This window comes from Asparagus officinalis, chromosome 2 (genome assembly GCF_001876935.1).
Source record: "Asparagus officinalis chromosome 2, Aspof.V1, whole genome shotgun sequence".
Classification (NCBI taxonomy): Eukaryota; Viridiplantae; Streptophyta; class Magnoliopsida; order Asparagales; family Asparagaceae; genus Asparagus; species Asparagus officinalis.
The window spans coordinates 12,966,595-12,990,613 of record NC_033795.1 but is presented as its reverse complement, the minus strand read 5'-3'; the positions used below and the strand labels follow the sequence as shown (position 1 = coordinate 12,990,613).

The 24,019-nt window shown below is 33.6% G+C and overlaps 2 protein-coding genes across 3 annotated transcripts; one reads left to right on the top strand and one right to left on the bottom strand.

The window, feature by feature from the left end:
- On the bottom strand, window positions 128–7,745 carry LOC109830321 (deoxyguanosine kinase, mitochondrial-like). Of its 2 annotated transcripts, XM_020397560.1 has the most exons (6): window positions 7,394–7,745; window positions 5,720–6,187; window positions 5,236–5,613; window positions 5,087–5,154; window positions 648–851; window positions 128–516 (listed from the first exon to the last, which is right to left on the bottom strand). In XM_020397560.1, exons 2-6 carry the CDS (start codon window positions 6,161–6,163, stop codon window positions 510–512), a joined length of 1,101 nt encoding a protein of 366 aa, XP_020253149.1. In that variant the 5' UTR covers window positions 6,164–6,187; window positions 7,394–7,745; the 3' UTR covers window positions 128–509. The 2 variants fall into 2 exon arrangements, with proteins under 2 accessions (XP_020253149.1, XP_020253150.1); XM_020397561.1 differs by lacking the exon at window positions 128–516 and having other exon boundaries at window positions 644–851; window positions 7,394–7,611.
- Window positions 17,588–23,273, top strand: LOC109829417 (uncharacterized zinc finger protein At4g06634-like). The gene is made up of 6 exons (XM_020396543.1): window positions 17,588–17,749; window positions 18,881–18,939; window positions 20,065–20,246; window positions 20,550–20,639; window positions 21,644–21,787; window positions 22,651–23,273. The coding sequence occupies exons 1-6, from the start codon at window positions 17,664–17,666 to the stop codon at window positions 23,098–23,100; spliced, it is 1,011 nt and encodes a 336-aa protein (XP_020252132.1). The 5' UTR covers window positions 17,588–17,663; the 3' UTR covers window positions 23,101–23,273.

The following is a 24,019-nucleotide window of genomic DNA, read 5'->3' as shown; positions in this document are numbered from 1 at the left end:
CTTCATCAACTTAACGGTAAGTATACAACTCCTTTTGTCGAGTTCTCAAACATCCTTCAGTTCTATCATCTTGAGTGACCTATATGTGTACTGGAATTACTGCACTAAAAAGTGATAAGCAGATAAATTTTACAAACCCCCACAATTCAGATAAAATTTACTGCAATAATTTTCCAGAGCAGGTAAACTACGATACATCAAGTAGATTAATTACAAGCACGGGTACAGTTTCAAGATCCCCACCAGCAGGCCGACAAAAACAAACACAAGGCCCAGCAAGAGGTCCAACCAAACTAAACCCTACAGATTACTACTAACGTATTAATGTACAAAAGTTTGCAGTAGCTGCCTTCAGCTGAAACTTGCTTCTTATGGCGTTGATGATGTGTGTACATGATCAAGTACATAGAGATAGATGCACCTCAATCCGATTGCCCAGTGATGATACATTCACGAAAAAAGATTTGTGTGCACTTCAAATTCTCCGCATCCATGATTATGGAGAAAGCCTACAATCTGTTACGCGAACCAATACTGGATAAGTTTCACAATTATATATTTTTTATATAATTCATGCAAAAAGTACAGATTTTATTGTCCAGAAAAAATTGTTGGATTTATCTACAACCAAAGATAAAGAAAACTACCCAGATGAGAAAGACATGGCTCTCCTGAAGTCGAGAGATTCCAAGGCTGACTTGGGGAACTGCGTTCCGCTAGGAACCCAGAAACCGCCCTCATGAGGTAGCACTATTTTCTGGTTTCCGTTCTCACTAGAGCCAGTCTTTGAAGGCGCATCCTCTTTCTTTCTTTTAACAAACTCGAAGAATTCTGCAACTTGTCGGGCATACCTGAATAAAATTGATAACCATCAGAACGTAGCAAAGCAGTCATTCATACATATATTACTAATACGACCAAACTTTGATGTAGAGCCCTACACATGAAACATTCTAACAATACACATAAATAGCTCTCTTCAAAGTCTGGAACTATATATAACCTTTGTTTAGCCCATATGCTCTAGTACTGTTGGGAAATTACGCAAATTCCCCTATAACCAGATTTACGAGAAAGCGAAATAAATGCGGAATAATAAGACCAGGAAATTTAACGTAGTTCGGTACAAAATTGTCTACGTCCATGTGCTGTTGCAGAATGGCGAAGGTCCCGTACGCCTCAGCAATTGAAAATCTAATGTATGTCATGGTTTGTACAAGGCTAGGTATTGCTCAAACAGTAGGAGTTGTTAGCAGGTACATGAATAATCTAAGCAATGTACACTGGGAAACAGTCAAATGGATCCTCAGATATCTACGGGGCACCACAGGTAAAGCACTTTGTTTCAAAGGTGGAGATATAATACTAACAGGTTATGGATGCTGATTTAGCAGGAAATGTTGACATCAGAAGGAGCAATATAGGGTATGTCTATACTCTAGGAGGTATTGCAGTAAGTTAGGTTTCTCAACTGCAGAAGATAGTTACTCTCTTCACAACTGAAGCAGAATATGTCGTTATCACAGAAGCTAGCAAGGAAATGGTTTGACTTCAAAGTTTCTTGGATGAATTAGGCAAGAAACAAGACAATGTCTTATATTGTGACAGTCAAAGTGCAATTCATCTGGCGAAGAATCCGTCTTTTTATTCCAGAACGAAGCACATACATATGCAGTATCATTTTATCCGGTCACTTTTGGAAGATGGATTTTTAAAACTTAAAGAGATCAATAAAGCTCAAAATCCGACAGACATGCTGACAAAGACGGTGACTACTGACAAACTGAAGCTGTGTTCAGCTTCAGTTTACCTGTAATAGTATCAAGCTCGAGGAAGAGTTGCTGTATAGATCAAGATGTAAAGACATATTAAAATAAGTCTTCAAGTGGGAGATTGTTGAAAGGGATGGGTTGAGTGATAGCCGGAAATTTTGAAAGCAAATAAAATTGGCAGGCCCACCTCAATTAATTTCACCGAAAAAAAGCAGGACCGAATTTTTGACTGAGGAAAGATTTCGGTGGCCGAAAGTTTTTAAAAAAAAATGTGGTAGCGAACCCCACCACTAATAATATTTTATTACTAGTATTTTCCCAAACACTATAAATAGACTTATAACTCTTCAGAAAAAATCATCCCCGAAATAACTTCTCTTATAGAAGAGTGAGAGAAAATGGACTTTCTTCTGTTTGTCAAAGATGCAATCTTCACATAAGCCGACATCTACATTCTTCAGATCCAGCAGCTTCCCTTTTGACAGAAGTATCTTCATCCCTTTCTTGCTCATATGATCAAGCCTTTAATGTCATAGGTTTGATTTTTCATCTGCATCTGTTACTACAATGATATTCTCTAAGTTAGACGTTACATAGAGAGTACCAGTTTTCTTACCTCGAGCAATGACGAGTGCTCCTTTGGTAATCTTTCATTCATGACCTGAGAAGGTTGTACAGTAACCCTCTTCATCAAGCTGTCCCACAGAGATCAAATTCCTTTTAAGACCAAGAATATATCTCACTCCTTGCAGCTTCCATGTGGTCTGATTTGACAATTTTAATCAGATGTCTCCCTTGCCAGCAATCTTCAAGGTTTTATCTGCTAGATGTACCTTTCCGAAATCACTGCTGACGTAGTTCTCCATAATTTCTCGGAATGGGGTGGCATGGAAGGATGCCCCTGAATCAAGAATCCATGATTCAATCGGACTGTTGACGTTTAGAATCATAACATCACCTCCTTCCTTGGTCACGTTGGCAAACTCCAGTGCGCCAGTATTTTTTTCAATGTCCGACACTCCCTCTTGAAATAACCCTTATTGACACAATTATAGCAGTTGGAATCTTTCTTTCCCGATCTAGATTTGTTCATTCTAGATTTTGATCTGCTGTGATTTGAACTTTTTTCTGAAGTTCTCCCCCTAGACTCCGTGTGTAAAGCTGAAAAGGTTGATGCTTCACCCGATTTTCTCCGTCGAATTTCTTCACTAAGAACCAGATCACGTAACATTCCAACTTTCTGGTAGAGAAGACAAAAGTATCAATACTCGTACTTCTTACTCAAACTCAATTCCAACTGAACTCAACTGGATTGTGACTGTATTGAGTTCATTGAGATGTTAAGCTACCGATGCGCCTTCTGTCATCCGCAAATTGAACAACCGCCTCATCAAGTGAACTTTGTTTTTGGCAAATGGCTTCTCGTTGAGTGGTTTTTTCTTTGCTATGTTGAAAGCAACGTTGCGGGATAACGTCAATCGGATAACTCCAAGGGCTTGTCTGTCGATAAGAGTCCACTATTCATCCTTCATATCATCTGGCTTACTTCCTGAGAGAGGTTGATACAGCTTCTTTTGGTACAAATAATCTTCGATCTGCATCTTTCAAAAGCCGAAGTCCGCATCATCGAACTTCTCAATTTTCACATTCCATTCGTCTGCAACCATCGCTCCCACTCGAATCTGACACCCTCTAGATCGTTTCTGACTGTTTTCGCGAACCATCGTGTATTAAGACACCACTGCCGACAAATCGATACCGCCGGTAAAGTATCACTATTCACGAAATTTACTATTCACGTGAATAGTGACCTTGCATAAAATTGACAGAAATCACAACCAGAGCTCTGATACCAGTTGTTGAGAAATTACGCAAATTCCCTTATAACTAGATTTACGAGAAAGCGAAAAAATACGAAATAATAAGACGCAAATTTAACGTGGTTCGACACAAAATTGTCTACGTCCACGGACTGCTACAGATCTTTCACTAAGGGGAGAAAATTTACAAGCACTATCACACATACTCAACCAAAATTTCACTCTGAAAATTACTTTCAATTTTCTCACTCTTCTATAAGAGAAGTTTTTGGCATGATTTTTTCTGAAGAGTTATGGGTCTATTTATAGTATTTGGAAAAATACTATGCACTAATAAAATATTATTAGCGGTGGGGCCGTGGTGGGCCCGCCACCATCTTTTTCCTTTTCAAAACTTTCGGCCACCAAAATCTTTCCTCAGTCAGAAATTCGGCCCTGCTTTCTTCTTTCGGTGAAATTAATTGAGGTGAGCCGACCCACTTTATTTGCTTTCAAAATTTCCGGTTGCCACTCAGCCCGTCCCTTTCAATAACATCATCACATCTAAAATTCCAATAACTAAAGATAGGGAATCTAAAGCATGCACAGAACAAGCAATGCACCAAAACATGAATGATAATCAGCGAGAATAATCAATGGACTTGTCAAATCACATCAAGAACGAACACATTTTTATTTATAGATAGGTCAATTACGAGTCTATCACCTCTTATATCTAATTTTCTCTGTTCTTTCTAGGGAAAGCTATTACTGATATAAGAATAATGTCAAACTAGAAGATAGGAAATTGGCTCGTAAGTCATAACGTTAAGAGTCAACATAGCAAGATACTGCAATTTCACAAAATAAATGCCCAAATCTGATCCCGGCCCATGTGAGGCTTTTGTCTCTACATATCTTTGTATGTAATTTTGACTGAATACTTTATGCTTGATCGCTTCACCTAAGCAGTTTTTAATTCTAGATCCTCTGATACGACGACTAGTATCCTCATGCAACCTGCTGCAACTGACAATCTTTTTAAGCCGCAGTTAATATTCATAAGAATCCTCATACAAGGCACCTGAGTCACTTGCACTACATTTCTAAGAGTACTTCACACTTATTACGATTATCTAGTTTTGCACATATCAATCTTGTTCCCAGTAGTGTCTACATCTACCTGGAGTCCAGGACCAGCTATACATGATATCCATCACTTAACCTGGTCACGATGAAAGGATACCAAAATACATATAGCACCCACGAGGTACAGTCCACGAACAGGGTTTTGAACAGGACAGACCAAATGGAGAAACAACACTGGAACTGGGTTGCCATGGCCATTTCATAGAATACTGATAAGGGTCATTAAGTAATTAACTAATGAACTACATATTATGACAATGAAAAGACACCATTCAATGGACCTTAGTCATATAAAATAATGAGGAAAAATTAAAAACAAAAGCCTCATGCAAACATAGAAACAGTTCCAGGGTTATGGAAGCTTACTCCCTCTTAGCTTCAATATCTTTGCTGAAATCAATATTCGGTTCGCAATCCAACACCAGAGCAGGAACCTAATACCATGAAAATAACTTGAGCATTGGTCAAGCAACAGTATAAAGCTTGCAACAGAAAAGGTAAATTAGGAAAATTACCTTCTGTATACTTGAATGCAAATCATTTCCCTCTAAGTAAAATACACGATCTGCGATATCAGGATGCAGTGAGCAATCCATATGCATTGGCAACTGACTGAATGACAGTACACCATGATTTCCACTTTGAAATGGGAGTAACCAGCTCTCGTGTTTTTCATGCAGACCTCTCAAATAATCTAGGGACACGCCACCTTCTTCCGCCCTTTTACGCATCATCATTCTCTTGTGACATGTGTCTGGGCTAGCTCTTAGATAAATGAAACCATCAGGAATAAGACCTGGCAAGGTCGACACAACAGGATCAAACCAAGAATCATAGATGCTAATTTCCATCTCATTCATCCACTTAGCTTCATGAACAGCTCGCACAAAGACCTAACATGTAAAAATCCGCTTTCAGAATCGAGAAGAAAAATACCAAATTAGAGGATAAAAATAATATCATATCCACTTAAAAATATATCAAATTGCAAATGCATACCATTCTATCACTAAAAACACTTCTTTCCATGAGCCTGAGGGGTTTGATTCCAGCAGAAGATTCTCGTTCCTGCATGACCCTGGTTACAAACACATAATTCTGGAAGGTGTAGGCATATCTTTCTGGTTCAGCATAGAAAGCATCTAGTATATTGAAGTGATCAGGACCAATATCTTGCCATTTTCCAATAGGTTCAGGCACTATTTCCACAAGATCACGCAACTCCAATGTTTCATTAGCAATTCGCTGCAGGAAAGTGGTCTTTCCAACACTAATATTTCCCTCGACACAAAATGTGAGCCTTTTCTTTGGATTAAGCTTCAGCTCGGAGCCACTATCTTCATCTTTTAACTCTTCATCCACACTCTCTTTTATGAAGGAGGTTATACTTTCAGCATGGTTTTTATGAACAATTCCTACTGAGCTCCTTAAGAACTCAACCATCTTCTGACTTGCCTTTCCAAAAAACTGAAATCATAGGCAGAGGAAACAATAGTTATTAACATATTAGACCCATCACATCACTCAAACATACTCTGCCAACATCAACCAAAGCACTGCATTCAAATTATCTTACATTTTTAAACTACCATCTGGCATCAATGAGAAGGCATTTCATTTTAGATAAAAATAGACCTCTCCCACTAACACAAAACATAAGAAGCAAGAAGCTAAAATGTACATCACTTGGGCTACAGTAGTAGTCAACTTAACCATCAACTTTAAATGATACAGTAAGGAATAAAATCCACCCTACCAGGTTAAAACCAAGTTAAAATACCCTTGTCGTTCAGCTGTAAAATCTTCTCTATGGTCAAAAGGAAGCAGTGCAATAAATAAGGAATATAGTGTAAAACAACCAGTGACTAAAATTTAAATCCCTATCACCACAAGTCTAAGAAATATAATCAGGAATCGATAACAACTTATGCGGTAAATTTCGAGCACTATAGGTTAACCGTTCTTAAAACCCTAGAAGGTACCAACTACCGAGTTATTTTGTGCTTTTTGTTTTCACATAAACTACTAGGAATCATATCCAAGTTCTAATGAAGACACATCACTAGAAAGATATCATAAAAGTTATCTACAATATTACAACAGCCATACACTTTAATAACTTCAAAGCCCTACAAAAATAAGCCTGAGAGACTTTACACTGGAAGAGCAAATGAGTTTCAGGTATCTCATTAAACCACCAAACATTGTAGCTTTGTTCCTGTCACAAGAGCAAAACTCAAAACAACCTGAAAGTAAACAGAAACCCAGCATCTGTCCAAATGAAATCCCCGAAATTCAACCACATAGATCTCAATTAGGGTCCGGGCAACATATTCACAAAGCCCCAGGCAAAACTCAAGCATCCATTACCCTTAGGTGAACCTGATCCATTAGTACCACCAAAAAAGGCAAAAACCAACCCTATTCACGTGCTAAATCATGAGAAAATGCCTTGGGACGAGAAAACCCCAAATTGCATATTTGAAGGTAATATGGAACATTGTCCTTACATTCGGTACGTTTTGACATATTCTCTGATGCAACATCATCATTCCAAGTGCACACAAAACCAGTATAATCACTTTTTACACACTGAATACTTAAAATTCAACAAACAAGCACATAATATAATTGTTAATAACGTAACATCTACAAAGCAAGAAAATCATATACCTTATCCCTATACAGCTGTTTGAGCTGTGCAACCTCCTCGAAACCCTTATCCACCAATTTCCTCAGATTCCTCGGCCCAACCCCCGGTATCGTCAAAAGACCAGCACTCGCCACCACCGCCCCCTCCTCCCTCCTATAGACAGCTCTGCTGCTACTGCCACTGCTACTGCTACTGCTGCTCTGCTTCTTGTCACTCAAACCCGCGTCAATCTCGCCTTCACTTCACTCCTCATCATCTTTACTCTTCTTCCCCGTATCATCAAACTCATTCAAGATTCGCCCTTATCATGACTCCTCGAGCCCCCGGCCTGCCTGAACCCTCGCCACACTGGCAAGTGACCGGGGCGGCGGGCGCGATGTCCAGAGACTGCGGAGTAGTGAACGTGAGGGACTGGAGCGCTGAGATGGAACGCGGCAGGCATTGAGAACGAGAAATAAGGGTTTCGAAAAGAGTGGGGCTTTTTGTTGCATTTAAGCCAAGACGAAGTTGAGAGGACGGAGCCAGGACTTGCGGCGGTGGCGCGAAAGAGCTTTTGCATGGCTGATGCTGATGGGGGTCATGAAGATAGGGAAAAGGGTCGAGTTTTAGGGTTGGGTTTTTGTGTTCTTGGGATTAGGGTTAGGGTTTTGGGGGGGCAGGCGAGCTTGGTCGGCGGGATTTACGGAGCTAGGGTTTTTGGGGTTTTGGGGGAATTTGGGAGATGAGATTGAGGATTTTTGAACGAGAGTTAGCTACTTGCGTGTATATATCCCTTAAATTATGGATGTTTGCAAACATACTTCCCACATTTTAGTATTTGCAAAAATGCCCCTCAAATCATCAATTTTTTAAAGAAAGTACACCTGAAATCAACAAATCATCAGCTTGATGTTAAAAATATAGCTATTTTGTTGATAATTTTTATATTGTGATTATAAGTTAGCTTATCAAAGTTAGTGGTTAATTGCTTTGAGGGTCATTTTTTTGTAAAGTTGATTAGTTGAGAAAGAGCTTTACAAATACTGAGATTAGGAGTGTGTTTTTGTAACACTCATGATTCAAGGGCTAGATATGCCCATTAATACTGGGGCATTATATATAATTAAATGATTTATTAATGATTATGGATGTAATTAATCAGGTGTTAGGGAGATTAGTTGGAAGCACTCTGTGTGACCTGTAACTTTGTTTTCCCTTTCTTTACAGATCAGCTTCGAACGTTTGATCAGTGACAAGGACCTGTACTTACTTGCTACTTTAACCCCCCCAAAAAAAAGATTTTTAAAGGGTTTTTGTTTCTAAACCCAAGGTTTGATCCCCATTTACCTGATAACCCACCTAGTTCTGTACGCTCTCATGCACCCAAAATCCATAGTTTTTCTGTTATTTCTCGTGGACACTGCATCAATGACCTGATACAGTGATACTCTCTCTTATGGCACTCAATATCTATGAGCAAATATCACTCATTATGAGCATTTAAGGCTGATCTTTCTAACTCCCAAGGGAGTCGACTCTTCAAGATGGTTCTTCTTGCCGTTCCAGCTGGTGGAAGATATGGGCTCATCACAAAAAAGGGTGACGTATAGATTATTGGGTTCAATCTATGTTATTACTTGTTGTGTACTTGATTGTACTATGATTAAGCGTGCTACACCGTGTCTGTATCCGAGAAAATATCCGTAATCATATCCTAACGAATACGAATATGGTTACTCAAATCTATAACCAATAGGATATGATTACGGATATGGTTTTGTAGTGAAATATCCTTATCCGTATTCGGAATATCCGAATACATATTAGCCATACTCTTACGATAGTTTCGATTCTTAGATTATGGATTTGTGGTTATTTTTGAGGATCAAGGTGTCCAATCTTAACTTTTCATTACAATGAACATATTAACGAACTCTTTTGTATCACATGAACTATTTTTTTCTCAATACTATCTAGTTTTCTCATATCCGTTTTTTATCCGCGTGCATATCCGCTTATATATCCGTAGCCGTATCCGATTTTAGCGGATATGGTTATGCTTTTTTCTTGCCGATGTATATCCGTATCCGTATCCGAGATGGGTAAGCGAGTATGGATATGGTAATCCGAGCCGCATCCAGACCGAATGCACCCCCTAACTATGATGCATAGATGATCATAAGCAGTTAAGCACTCTATCAACACTTCAAAATTATTCTAAAGATGTTAAAATTAATTTGGATCAATGTGGTTCATACGCTTGTAAAGATCAACAAATTTGCCGTAGAGAGAGAGAGGACATGGAAGTGAGGCATGAAGGAGTAAGAAGGGTAGAGAACGAGGGAATGAAGGAGTAGGAGAAGACTACGGAGAGAAAAAGAGAACAAATGGAAGGTAGCAGAGGAAGTGGAAGTAGAAGGAGAGGGGTGAGGAGCTGGTAGTGGGGGTGGATAGATGGAGGCAAATGAGTTTTTTTATTTTGTTATTCATACTCTCTTTAAAAGTACGAGTTCGGAAAATCTTTTTTAGACAAATATACCCCTTTATAGTTTGAACTACCTTATCTATAATCAAATTCTAATTTTCAATGGTCAATATTACCCTTCACTATTTTGAATATTTATTTATATCTTAATCTATCCTAATCATAATCATATCTTATCCTAATCCTATATGAACCATGTTTAGCTTAACAATTTAAAAAAACTAATATTAATAAAATATATAAAACATAAAAATGATATTAGTTTGCTAAGATAAAAAAATTACAAGTAGATAACATATTATAATACATGAAGTATTGCAAAAAAACCATAAAAAGTTTTAAAATTGCAGAAAAGACCCTAAAAAGTTCAAAATTATAAAAATCATCCCAATGTCTCAAAACTTAAAATAAAAAATATAAAATTAAAAAATTAACATCAGTTTGTAAAGAATTTAAAATTTACAGTTAACACCTCAATGTCTCAAAAATTATAGAAACACCCTCAAAAGTTTAAATTACAGACAAGCACATTAAAATTTTAAATTTTAAAAACTTACAAACAACACAGATGAATTCAAGAGATTACCATGATACACCTAAAATTTTTGATATTTAAATTTAATTTTTTTAATTAACACCCTTAATATCTCAAAAATTATAGAAACACCTTCAAAAGTTCAAATTATAAAAAACCACCCTAAAATTCTAAAATTTATAAATAACATAAGATGAATTCAAGATATTACCCTTAGACACCTAAAAAATTAAAATTTACCGAAATTAACATCGAAATTTTTAAAAACTCCTTCAAAATTTAAAAATTGTAAAAAAAAACTCTAAATTTTTAAAATTTTTAACTAGCACACATCAAATTTGTCGATTGGTAGACCGCTAAAATTTAATATTTTTCAAAATTAATCTATAGTTTTAATAATTGCAAAAGACACCCTCAAAATTTTAGAGTTACAAGAAATATACTAACATTTAAAAAATTACCACCAACACATGAAACATAGAATTTACAACTACCAAACTTAAAAGTAATTTTTTTAAAAAAATCTTTCAAAATTTTAAAAATTACAAATCACACCCTCAAATTCAAAACCACAAAAATGGGCTAAAATTTTAAAACTTGGCAAAGAAAAGTGTAATTGTTTGGTATTTTTCATATATATATATATTAAAATTTCTAATTTAGGGATTTACTATCCATTTTCAGCATCTAAGAATAGTCTAAGTTGATACTGGTAAACAAAAACAATAAGAATTGATTAAAAACATCTGGTTAATGGATAAAATTTTTAAAAATATTATAGATTAAAAATTTATCAGCACTATATAAATTAAATTAATTTCATATAATTTTAATAATAAGTTGGGGTAGCCAAAATACATTCGTAACATTAATTGATAGATGTTTAAATCCATAGAAATGATAAATCACTATATATTATACCTTAGCATTAATTGATTTTAATTTATAAACTTTAATCTTTGACGTTAATAATATTTATAGGGTATAAGAATACAAGGAATCACATATGGAGAAACTATTAGAATATTTAGGGATAACTTTAAAAGAATTGAGTTATTTCCATTGCAAATGGGAAAGTGATGGAAATAAATCTAAAATTCAGAAAACGTTAATGAATCACTTGAATTGGTATTAACATAAGACATATCTATTAATGAAGCACTGAATGAGTTACATTAAAAAATAATTTATTAACTTTATCCTAATCAAAGAAAAAATCTCCATGGAAGACATAAGAAAAATTAGTAAGTATTCATAAATTCCATACTGTGTTCTTCAAATTAAATATTAATATTATAATCTAAGAGAAATTGGTAATGAATAATGCAGGTATTTAGTTTAGATCTTTATGGAAAATGTCAGGGATAGAGCAAAGGTAATATTATTGAAATAACAGAAATTCTTATTGGATGCACATCAGAAGAATTCATTTTAGAGTAAAAGAAATAGATAGCTTCTAATTTATTTAAGTAATAAATTAGGAACACAAAGAATTTTATATATATGAAATTAATATTTATTCTCATTGAAATAGAAAAAAAATCAAAGTCTATATTTTGAGCAGTTTATGTTGAACATCATAAGTATTATTCTCATTGAAATAGAAAAAAATCAAAGTCTATATTTTGAGCAGTTTGTGTTGAACATCATAAGTACATTTGACTTCTTTATAAAGTTAAATGAGATGATAAAAAATTAACGAGCCCAGGAAAGATAATAGCATAAAAAATACAAAATTAGCCTGATGTCACAATTGATGTAGATGATGAAGACAATACTCTAGAATTGCCTGAGAAATGATAAATGATAAACCTGAAGAATGATTGATTTTAACTCAATAAAAAATAAAATAGAAGAAATAAAAAACAATATTTTTTGAATATTTTATAGAATAGTTTAATTATTTTGAGTGAAAATAGGAATCTTTAGAAGGGAGTTTCATGAATTTTTTTTAGTACTTTTATATTCTTATGTGGATGTTTTTATCATATAAAAGTATACTAGAGTTAGCATTAATCTTTAATTTATATTTTTTATGAAGTCTATCAATGATTATGAATAAACTTTATATTCTCTTTTGTATCGTTTTAACATACTTTAAATCAATCATTTTGCCATATTGGTTTTAAATATTCACCTTCCTTGTATAACACTATTTTAATATTTTTCACTTTGCAATACTATACTTTCTCAAATAAAGCTTAGTTTCATATCAGTCAAAAATAATATGAAAATTTAAATTAAATTTAAATTATATTTGTTTTTTATCAATTCAAATATCAACATAAAAATTTAAATTGGGTGTATCCCATTTTTTTTATCAATTCAAATATCAACATAAAAATTTAAATTGGGTGTATCCCATTTAAACAAACATAAAAAAAATAATTGGGATGTAAGAGTTTAAAGCCCATTTAAACAAACATAAAAAAAATAATTGGGATGTAAGAGTTTAAAGAAAAAAATGAGCACAAACTGCAAAAAATATTTAATCATGATATTAAATCACGTGCATTGCACGTGTGTAAAAACTAGTATAGAGAAAAGAGTGGAATGTGTGCTTTTGGGGAATTTTTAATTTTTTGAACAAATACATAAGCACAAAAGTCTTTAGGTTCAAAGATAAAGAAACCCTGTATCTTGGGTGTATGAGAGAACATATTGAACTAAGTGGTTTTTGAGACAAACGAGGGTGCAACTTTGGGTTTACAAGCAAAAATCCCCTTTTTTTAAGATACTAGTTTTTACACACGTGCAATGCACGTGATTTAATACCATGAGTATTTTTGGCAGTTTGTGCTTATTTTTTTCTTTAAACTCTTACATCCCGATTATTTTTTTATGTTTGTTTAAATGGGATACACCCAATTTAAATTTTCATGTTGATATTTGAATTGACAAAAAACAAATATAATTTAAAAATAATTTGAATTTTCATATTATTTTTGACCGATATGAAACTAAGCTTTATTTGAGAAAGTATAGCATTGCAAAGTGAAAAATATTAAAATAGTGTTATACAAGGAAGGTGAATATTTAAAGCCAATATGGTAAAATGATTGATTTAAAGTATGTTAAAACGATGCAAAAGAGAATATGAAGTTTATTCCTAATCATTGATAGACTTCATAAAAAAATATAAATTAAAGATTAATACTAACTCTAGTATACTTTTATATGATAAAAACATCCACATAAGAATATAAAAGTATTGAAAAAATTTCATGAAACTCCCTTCTAAAGATTCCTAATTTCACTCAAAATAATTAAACTATTCTATAAAATATTCATAAAATATTGTTTTTATTTCTTCTATTTTATTTTTTATTGAGTTAAGATTAATCCTTCTTCAGGTTTATCATTTATCATTTCTCGGAGAATTCTAGAGTATTGTCTTCATCATCTACATCAATTGTGACATCAAGCTAATTTTGTATTTTTATGCTATTATCTTTTCTAGGCTCGTTAATTTTTTATTATCTCATTTAACTTTATAAAGAAGTCAAATGTACTTATGATGTTCAACACAAACTGCTCAAAATATAGACTTTGATTTTTTTTTTCTATTTCAATGAGAATAAATATTAATTTCATATATATAAAATTCTTTGTGTTCCTAATTTATTACTTAAATAAATTAGAAGCTATCTCTTTATTTTCCTCTAAAATGAATTCTTCTGATGTGCATCCAATAAGAATTTCTGTTATTTTAATAATATTACCTTTGCTCTATCCCTGTTATTTTCCATAAAAATCTAAACTAAATACCTATATTATTCATTACCAAGTTCTCTTAGATTATAATATTAATATTTAATTTGAAGAACACAGTATGGAATTTATGAATACTTACTAATTTTTCTTATGTCTTCCATGGAGATTTTTTCTTTGATTAGGATAAAGTTATTAAATTATTTTTTAATGTAACTCATTCAGTGCTTCATTAATAGATATGTCTTATGTTAATGCCAATTCAAGTGATTCATTGACGTTTTCTGAATTTTAGATTTATTTCCATCACTTTCCCATTTGCAATGGAAATAACTCAATTCTTTTAAAGTTATCTCTAAATATCCTAATAGTTTCTCCATATGTAATTTCTTGTATTCTTTTACCCTATAAATATTATTAATGTCAAAGATTAAAGTTTCTAAATTAAAATCAATTAACGCTAAGGTATAATATTATAGTGTTTTATCATTTCTATGGATTTAAACATCTATCAATTAATGTTACGAATGTATTTTGGCTACCCCAACTTATTACTAAAATTATATGAAATTACTTTAATTTATATAGTGCCGATAATTTTTAATCTATAATATTTTTAAAAATTTTATCCATTAACCGGATGTTTTTAATCAATTCTTATTGTTTTTGTATATATATGAAAAATACCAAACAATTACACTTTTCTTTGCCAAGTTTTAAAATTTTAGCCCATTTTTGTGGTTTTGAACTTTGAGGGTGTGATTTATAATTTTTAAAATTTTGAAAGAGTTTTTAAAAAATTTACTTTTAAGTTTGGTAGTTGTAAATTCTATGTTTCATGTGTTGGTGGTAATTTTTTAAATGTTAGTATATTTCTTGTAACTCTAAAATTTTAAGGGTGTCTTTTAACATTATTAAAACTATAGATTAATTTTGAAAAATATTAAATTTTAGCGGTCTACCAATCGACGAATTTGATGTGTGCTAGTTAAAAATTTTGAAAATTTAGATTTTTTTTACGATTTTTAAATTTTGAAGGAGTTTTTAAAAAATTTTGAGGTTAATTTTGGTAAATTTTAATTTTTTAGGTGTCTAAGGGTAATATCTTGAATTCATCTTATTTTATTTACAAATTTTAGAATTTTAGGGTGGCTTTTTATAATTTGAACTTTTGAAGGTGTTTCTATAATTTTTGAGATATTGAGGGTGTTAATTAAAAAATTTAAATTTAAATGTTAAAAATTTTAGGTGTATCATGGTAATCTCTTGAATTCATCTGTGTTGTTTGTAAGTTTTAAAATTTTAGAATTTTAATGTGCTTGTCTGTAATTTAAACTTTTGAGGGGGTTTCTATAATTTTTGAGACATTGAGGTGTTAATTATAAAATTTAAATTTTTTGCAAACTGATGTTAATTTTTTAATTTCATATTTTTTATTTTAAGTTTTGAGACATTTGGATGAGTTTTATAATTTTAAACTTTTTAGGGTCTTTTCTGCAATTTTAAAATTTTTTATGATTTTTTGCAATACTTCATGTATTATAATATGTTATCTACTTGTAATTTCTTTATCTTAACAAACTAATATCATTTTTATGTTTTATATATTTTATTAATATTAGTTTTTTTAAATTGTTAAGCTAAACATGGTTCACATAGGATTAGGATAAGATATGATTATGATTAGGATAGATTAAGATATAAATAAAATATTCAAAATAGTGAAGGGTAATATTTACCATTGAAAATTAGAATTTGATTATAGATAAGATAGTTCAAACTATAAAGGGGTATATTTGTCTAAAAAAGATTTTCCGAACTCGTACTTTTAAAGAAAGTATGATATGATATGATATGATATGAATAACAAAATAAAAGAACTCATTTGCCTCCATCTATCCATCCCCACTACCAGCTCCTCACCCCTCTCCTTCTACTTCCACTTCCTCCGCTACCTTCCATTTGTTCTCTTTTTCTCTCCGTAGTCTTCTCCTACTCTAATCTTCAATGATTCCGTATTAAACCCCTCGTATTCTAAGGTGCTTGCAAATTGGTGCCTTGAGGACTAAGATGCCTATCAAGTTGTGTTTCTTCCTGAAACCCCAAACACATAAAATGAGGAGCATTTTGGCCTCATTAAGTGATCAAAATGCAAGACCTTAGGATGTAAAGCACTTATGAATAATTTTAAAGGCTAATATGGAATTATTGAAGATATGAAGGTCTCTATCTAAAAACCCAAAAATTGGTATCATATTGTACCGGTTTTATTCTGATTTCCCCCTTAATTCTTTGATAGCTCTAGGCATTTTTTAGACGCAGAGTTATACCAATATAATTTGTAAGTTTAAATTGTATGACACGGCTAATGGATGCAAAAGATATTTGTGAAATTTAGTATTCATCATTTGGTTAGATTTTGTTTTAGTTTGCAAAATAATCCGAGCTGAAAGTGCTATCTTGGCTCGAGTATAAAGAATACAAGTGTATAAAAAAAATCTTAATACATATGCAAAACAACACAAGAGGATGTGTTAATATCGTTTCTAAAGATAGAAGTCAAAGATATATATACTCATATGAGTTGTAAGCTGGCGATGAGTAATAATCCAAAGCCTATGTTTAATATTCATGATTCAAAGGGTAAGGGGTAAGTTCCCTCGTAAAAATTATTTTAAAAAACTTTCTTGACTAAAATATTCATTTTTTTTTTGGATTTTTATTCCGTATTGGACCTCGGATATTTATTTATTTTATTAATTTCCCAAATGCATTAAATTACTTTGAACAAAATTCTCATATCTTCTATTTTACACCATTAGATCTATTAAGTTGTTTAAATGAGAAAATTTTAAAACAGACACATATATAACTTTATTCACCAAAATCGAATTATTTCAAACATATTGACAAAAATCGATCCAGTTTTAACTAGGTCAAAAGATTTCTTTCTAATTAGTTGGGGGTTGCCAACCCTAATTAATTATTAATATGGTTAATTAAACTTCTAAATAGTCGAGATTGACAACCGTGACTATTTTGAACTGTAGTTTCAGCCCCCACTACTAATCTATGTAATTAAACTAGTGTCTAATTAGTTGGGGTTGCCAACCCCGTCTAATTAAAAAAAAGTTTTTTTAAAATAGACCTAGGTTTAGCCAGCTACTGATGTGGCCGAAACTGGTTCGCTTTTTGTAAATAAATTTGAAATGAGTCGAGTTTGGGGAATAAAATTATAAATGGGTGTATTTTGAAAATTTCTCCTTGTTTAAAATATGACCCCATTCCAAAATAAATATGAAAATTTAGGGAGCTAATATCGAATTAACAAAGACTAATGTGATCAAAACCCCGATGAAGGTATAAACCCAAAATTTTGAAGCTCAAACTATTGAAACAAGACCTACTAGGATTAGGAACCGATCATGGCGACCTTTCCTTCTTCTTTATATAAGGACTCTCTCCTTAACGCAAACGCCATTATCGCAAAGCATCGGATTTCAAGAACGCGTTCTCTGGAGGAAGGAAATAAAAAAAATCCTAATTTCAGAACAATCGAGGGAAAAAGATTCGATCTTTGATGGGTGATCAGTCTAATCACAGGCCGTTCGTGCGGCGCTCTGTCGTCGGCGAGCAGCGGCCGGCGGTTCGATGGGTCAAAGACTGGTGTGCTTTTATGATACTTTATTTTATTTTTGGATTTTGAGATGCTGGTCCCCAAATCTTTTGGAAAGAACACCCCACAACAAAGTTAGTTGATTCAATCACGGGTTAATTGCTGATAGGCCCCCTTACCATCGGCCAATTGAGGATAAACCTCTTGTAGTTCTATTGTTGCACATAGACCCTCAGCGAAACTTTTTGACTCTTTGCCCTCAGAGAAAAAGGATTGTTTTTGACAAATAGACCGACCAGAGGGCAAAAGAGTAATAAAAAAAATTCACTCAGGGGGTTTATCCGTAATTGTACAGTAGTACATGGGGTCTATCCGCAACAATAGAATTAAGGGTGGCTATGCTCAATTGGATGATAGTAGTGATAACTACATTACTCTCAGACTACTCTCACACTGCATTCTCATTTCTATGATGATTCATCAATAGACCCTACACTTTTTCTCTCTTGTAAGTAGTTTAAGTAGTTTGAGAAAGTGCAGTTTAGTTGGCATATTCATCCCGCAATTAACCCTTTAATCTGTACTCTTAATTAAAAGAAGTCCCTTTCGGTTTGTGTGAGCTCTATTTTAAGAATTTTGTAAATGCCTTAACACTCAGGGAAAAGTACAATGAGAAAAGCTAACAAAATGTTTGTTCCCTTGACAATTCGAGTTTTGCACTCCCTTGGGTTCCATAACATGCACGCTTCACATGCACTGGAATACTAGTTCTAAATAAAATAACTGCAGTAAGGCATTAAGTTTTTCTGTCTTTCCATCGTACTCTTTCAACCTATGCTTTTTATGTTGACAAGGCAATGACTCTCTCTAAACCCATCAAAATTTGCATATTTGAAATAAACTTTGCACATAATACGGATTTTAATAAGTTTAGAAGGGGCATTGTTTCGTGTCCGTTAGAAGTGATGGTTGAAGACAGATATAATAGACAGGTAGAAAATTAACCGTTATTTTTACTCTGGATTGAACTAACAGAATGTAACTAATGGGTTTTGGGAGTTTTTTTTCGTATTATTTTTTTGAACTTTCATTTCAATAGCTTTTTTTTTCCTTTCTGGTTATTGATTTTGCGAAGAAGTTCTGATTTTTTTCCTTTTTTTTCTTCTGCTGGTTCAATTTAGGGTTCCGCAAGATATCTCGGCGACAGGAAAGAGGATTTTTCTCTTAAAGTGGGTTAAAGGTATTACAGTTGAAGCTCTCAAATTGAATTGTTCTATTGAAGAACTTTCTGCATCTCAAGTAATCTTCTTAGATAGCAAATTAATTATGCAGATTAATTTGTGGAATGTTTTATCATAAACGAACTAAAATATAGTGGGCGAATAATAGATGAGGAGGGAGGGGAAGAGTTAGGGAAATCGCATGTTGGCAATTAAAGTACAGTGGACTTTTGTTTCTTGCAATAGAAAGGATCGAGACAAAAAGAAAAGGAGAATATTGTTTCAAGAGTGTAACTGGTTGGATGGTCAATCTGCTAAAATTAACTTTTTATAAATCCAATAAAATTAACTTTTTATGAATCCAGTAAAATTAACTTTTTATAAATCCCAAACTTTGTAAAATTTGTTGTTTTGTTTGATTATCTAGAGAGTTGGGCAGGAAGTTAGAGTACAGGCGTATTTTCCACTTTTTCCCCATAAAATCCTTTTGGAACGACGCGAACTTTGTGAAAGGATTTTACTAATATGGCAACAATTTTTCCCAACAAGTTTCCACAAAACAAACCATAAATTTTGGCATTGCAATTTGGTTTTGACAAAAATATTAGCATGGAATCCACTTTTTCTATGGAACCTTAAGTTCCCTATAGGCGCATATTCAACATTCTTTGCAAAGCCGGAACTATGAAAAACTCATATGTCACTATATAGATGTAGTATATTAGTCACTGGGGGGACACTAACTTGGTAGAAAATAACAGGAGTTCTGAATTTGAATTTATTTTTGGAAGATGTATACAGTTCCATATATCAAACAAGAATTTCATTTGGATCAAAGCATTTTCAGAAATTCATTTCTCTCAAACGTCTGGCCATGAAAAATGATAAATATATTACCTTAGAACAAGATGGAACTATGTTTAAAGTTATTTTCACTTTTTAAGCTGGATAGTTATATGTCTTCTAGCTGGAGGATTTCAAAGAAACTAAACTTTGTTTTCTCCTGAGAAACTTGAAAATGTTGTGGAGTTAAAAGAAATTCAGATCAGATTCTCTTCAGTTTCACATTTTACCTTTTGCTATTTGAAGCTTTCTTGTGTCATCTTATGTGGCTAACAATTGGATTGTCAATGTATTGTATGCAGAGGATACATTAAAGTCTCTAAAAGAGAGCTTTAAGGAGCCTGAACCAGAGGAGCCAAAACCTGAACCAGCAACTGAGATTCTCTTCCTCTGCAGATATAAAAGTTGCAACAAAGCTTACATTAATGAAGCTCAATATAGGAAACATGCTCATGTCCACGGTAAAAATCCTGGCTGTGGAAAGGTAATTCATGCATTATGTTGGTTATATTTCTTTTGAACATAGCATCATCATTCTTACTCAAGGCAATGTGAATAAATAACGAGTAAAGGGGGATGACTGTTGTGCAACTTAACCTGTTAAGCTATATTTGTTCTTAAAATTTTTCCTTGTTTTGTTGTAACTGTAATAATCTAATTGTTTTGCATGGGCATTTTCCAATAGTTGTAGATGCCAAATAAAAGTGCTTGATGTTATATCGAAGTTAATTTTTTGGTGTCCTTTCCATCAATTGATCTCTCATCTTCACATATTCATATTTTACAGAAATTTGGAGACAGTTCTAAGTTGAAGAGGCATCATCTTGTTCATACTGGAGTAAAGGATTATGTATGTCCTCATGAAGGCTGTGGCCGGGTAATCATCTTCTTAAGACATATAGATCTTGCTACATGTTTTTTATAACTAGAGTAGAACTGCTTGTTTTTGTTTTATCATTTTAACTCATCTCAGCAAGGCTTCAAGTGTCTCGATTCTAGGCTTACAAGAGTCCCAGTGATATATTCCTTTCGCCTTCAAACCATAATGCTAGACAGGGCATCGCTTTTATGCAGCACACTCTTATTGCGTGAAAAATTTCTCTAGATATATTCGGTAATGAGTGAAGTATTAATTATGGGGAAGGGAGAAGTTCGGGCAGCTTTTTCTTTTTTATACTGTGCATGTTGCTCTTTGTAAAGTATTCAAGATTTTTTTTAATTGATAATCTTGGCTTCCTCAGTATTGCATTAGAATTCATTAGGTACTTTATTCTAATATGATGCATTCTCATAGCTTGATCTAATGATTCTTTAGAAGGGTTGAAAAATGGATATTTATGATATCACAGTTGAACTTATTACGTCGAACCTATTATCTTGTTCTAGATTGCTTCTGGACTCGCTATTTTGTATGTTGTTGGCTATTCATTTGATGTTTCATAACGATAAATGATTTTAATTTTTTTAAATAATAATGGTTAATGCCTATTACTTATCAACTATTTGCTTACTGGTATTTTATTTTCTATTTTTGGAAATGTGTACTCCCACACCAATTATCTCCAACTGAAATCACACGCACACGCATGCACTCACGCACGCAGCCCCTCTGCCCCCAACACACACCCACCCATCCACCCACACACGCTTATTCTTACTGCTGATACTGTTGCTGCCTCTAAATCTGAATGTATTCTTACTGATACCGTTGCTGCCACTAAATCTGATACTATTTAGACTCTAGAAAATCTTTTGTTGACACACACACCACATGTATTCTTACTGATACTGTTGCTGCCAGTGAATCTGATACTATTTAGACTCTAGAATGTCTTTCGTTGGTGCATACAACTGATTTTTTAGGCATATAATGTTATGCAGGCCTTTAACTTGTCTTTTAACTTGCGGACGCACATGAAACTTCACTCGCAGGAGCACTGCCATGTTTGTCCTTACCAAGACTGTGGCAAAAGATATACGCAGGAATATAAGCTGAAAAATCACATCAAGGGACGCCATGAAAAGGTAATACTACTGTATCCAACTCATATGCCATTATGTCACAACCACATTTATATTGCTGGCTCTTTTGTCATTCATTATATTTCTACAGGCATGTCTTAGACTTTGAAATTCTATTCTATATTCTTGTAATATTTTTTTGCGTACTTGTTCAGGCTACATGTATAACTGAAATATTCACCCACTTTTCTGAGTGGATTAAATTGGAATTGATACAACCAACCCAGTTTTAGTTACTATATGATATTCATATGTCTGGTGGCTTTTAGTACACTTGGCTTGGTTTCATTAGTTCCTGCCCTTATTGTTTGTATACAAGGTTAATGTTTGGTGAAATACAGTCAAAATCAATCTTATTATGTAGACAAATAAATATATATCTCGACGTTGTCACCATATTCAGAGTTTTGATCAGGTTGATAATATTTGCAAGAATTCTTCATATCAACTTTCTAAAAATCAGGCAACCTTCTGATGAAAGAAAGCGTGATATTGCTTGGGAAACTGTCTTCTTTGTGTAATATTTTCTGCACATAACAATGTAAGCATCTGGTTGATGGTGTGCATATAAACAACAACAAACCTTTGTCCCAATTTTTGGGGTCAGCTACATGACTTTGCTCTTTCACTCGGACCCAGTTTTGTTGAAGGGCTATCTCGTCCACTAAGTTTATCATTATCATATTCTCCTTAACAGCTGTAACTCCTTAGCTTACCTCTGCAGTCTAGTCCTCCTTTCTCCATTACGTATAATCTTATCCCTTTTCTTAATTACTGCATTTAGCTTCTATTGCACCTCCTAATAATGCAGTCAATTCTTATCCTATTCGGTTGATGATGTTCATATGCAATTGTAATTTTTTCAGGCAGCAACTGTGGATATGATAAATCACTCAGTGACAGCAGATAAGCTCCAAAGAACTGTAAAAGCCCGTGCTGTTCATGGTGCTCATCGCCCTTATGTCTGTCCTTATGAAGATTGTGGGAAAAACTACATTCACAAATACAAGTTGAACCTTCATTTGAGAAATCAACACCCTGGCCATAATCGAGAAGATGTCTATCCTGCAAAAGGTGGTGTTGCAAAGAATTCTAAAAGTAACAAGCCCGATCTGCTACCCGAAATGTCACCTTCAAAGCTACAACAGAAAGGCTCTCCTTCGCCTCCCATGAGTGTCGATGATAGTGAGAAGCGGTGGCCAAACCATGTCATTTACGAACATAGCGAGGAAACTGAAGAAGAGCTTGAGAATATTGCAGGGGATGATGACGAGGAGACTGAGGATGAGGAATGTGGCCTGATTCATTGTATTTAAATAGAGAAATTGTGGAGTGTAGATTGAGAGAGAGAGAGAAAGAGAGAGAGAGAGAGAGAGAGAGAGAGAGAGAGAGAGCTATTGGGAGGTAAATAGTGAACATAGGGAGAATGAATAAAGAATGAAGTCTCTAAATTTATCGTGTATGCTTCATTGTATGGACGCTTAGATTTAATAAGACGCGACTATGATAGCTCAGTTTACCATTCTTTTTTTTTCAGTTAATGAAGTTCAAGTATACACCGGTTGTGTTATCAATTCTTTATCGTTAAGTTTATTTTAGTTCTTTTTTTGTGAATGCAATGATGGAAGCCGTTATAAGTTAATTATCTTCATGCAGTCTGTGTAGAATGTAAGCGTAGAGAATAGAAAAAACCCTAATAGTTTATTGAGAATAACAAGAGAGATATATATAGCCATACAAATAGGGTTAACGTTAACGGGTAACAGCCCATTAACCCAATACCTAATATTTAACTTAACACTCCCTCTCAAGTTGGAGCATAGATGTCTACCATGCCCAGCTTGTCACATATAGTAGAGAACACCTTTGAAGAAGTAGCCTTGGTAAGAATATCAGCAAGTTGTTGTGAGGACGGAGTGAATATGAGAGATACTATCTTCTTTTCCTAAGCATCTCTGACAAAATTGCAGTCAACTTCAATATGTTTTGTCCTCTCATGAAGCACAGGATTCTGTGCAATATAAATGGCAGACTGGTTGTCATAATGCATTGACATGGGTCCAGGCTGAACAAAACCAAGCTCTGTCATAAACTTTCTTAGCCACACCATCTCACAAGCAGTGTGAGCCATTGCTCTATATTCGGCATCTGCACTAGATCGTGATACTACATCTTGTTTCTTGCTTCTCCAAGTCACAAGATTACCTCCAACAAAAGTACAAAATCCTGAAGTTG

What these genes read in the sequence shown, in the direction of transcription:
- LOC109830321 (XM_020397560.1), bottom strand. Translation starts at nt 6,163, where the DNA reads ATGGTTGAGTTCTTAAGGAGCTCAGTAGGAATTGTTCATAAAAACCAT. An exon ending in GTGTTTTTAGTGATAGAATG is followed by an intron (nt 5,614 to 5,719) that starts GTATGCATTTGC and finishes TTTACATGTTAG; the next exon opens with GTCTTTGTGCGAGCTGTTCA. An exon ending in TGCATTCAAGTATACAGAAG is followed by an intron (nt 5,155 to 5,235) that starts GTAATTTTCCTA and finishes TCATGGTATTAG; the next exon opens with GTTCCTGCTCTGGTGTTGGA.
- LOC109829417 (XM_020396543.1), top strand. Translation starts at nt 17,664, where the DNA reads ATGGGTGATCAGTCTAATCACAGGCCGTTCGTGCGGCGCTCTGTCGTC. An exon ending in TCTCTTAAAGTGGGTTAAAG is followed by an intron (nt 18,940 to 20,064) that starts GTATTACAGTTG and finishes TATTGTATGCAG; the next exon opens with AGGATACATTAAAGTCTCTA. An exon ending in TCAAGGGACGCCATGAAAAG is followed by an intron (nt 21,788 to 22,650) that starts GTAATACTACTG and finishes TAATTTTTTCAG; the next exon opens with GCAGCAACTGTGGATATGAT.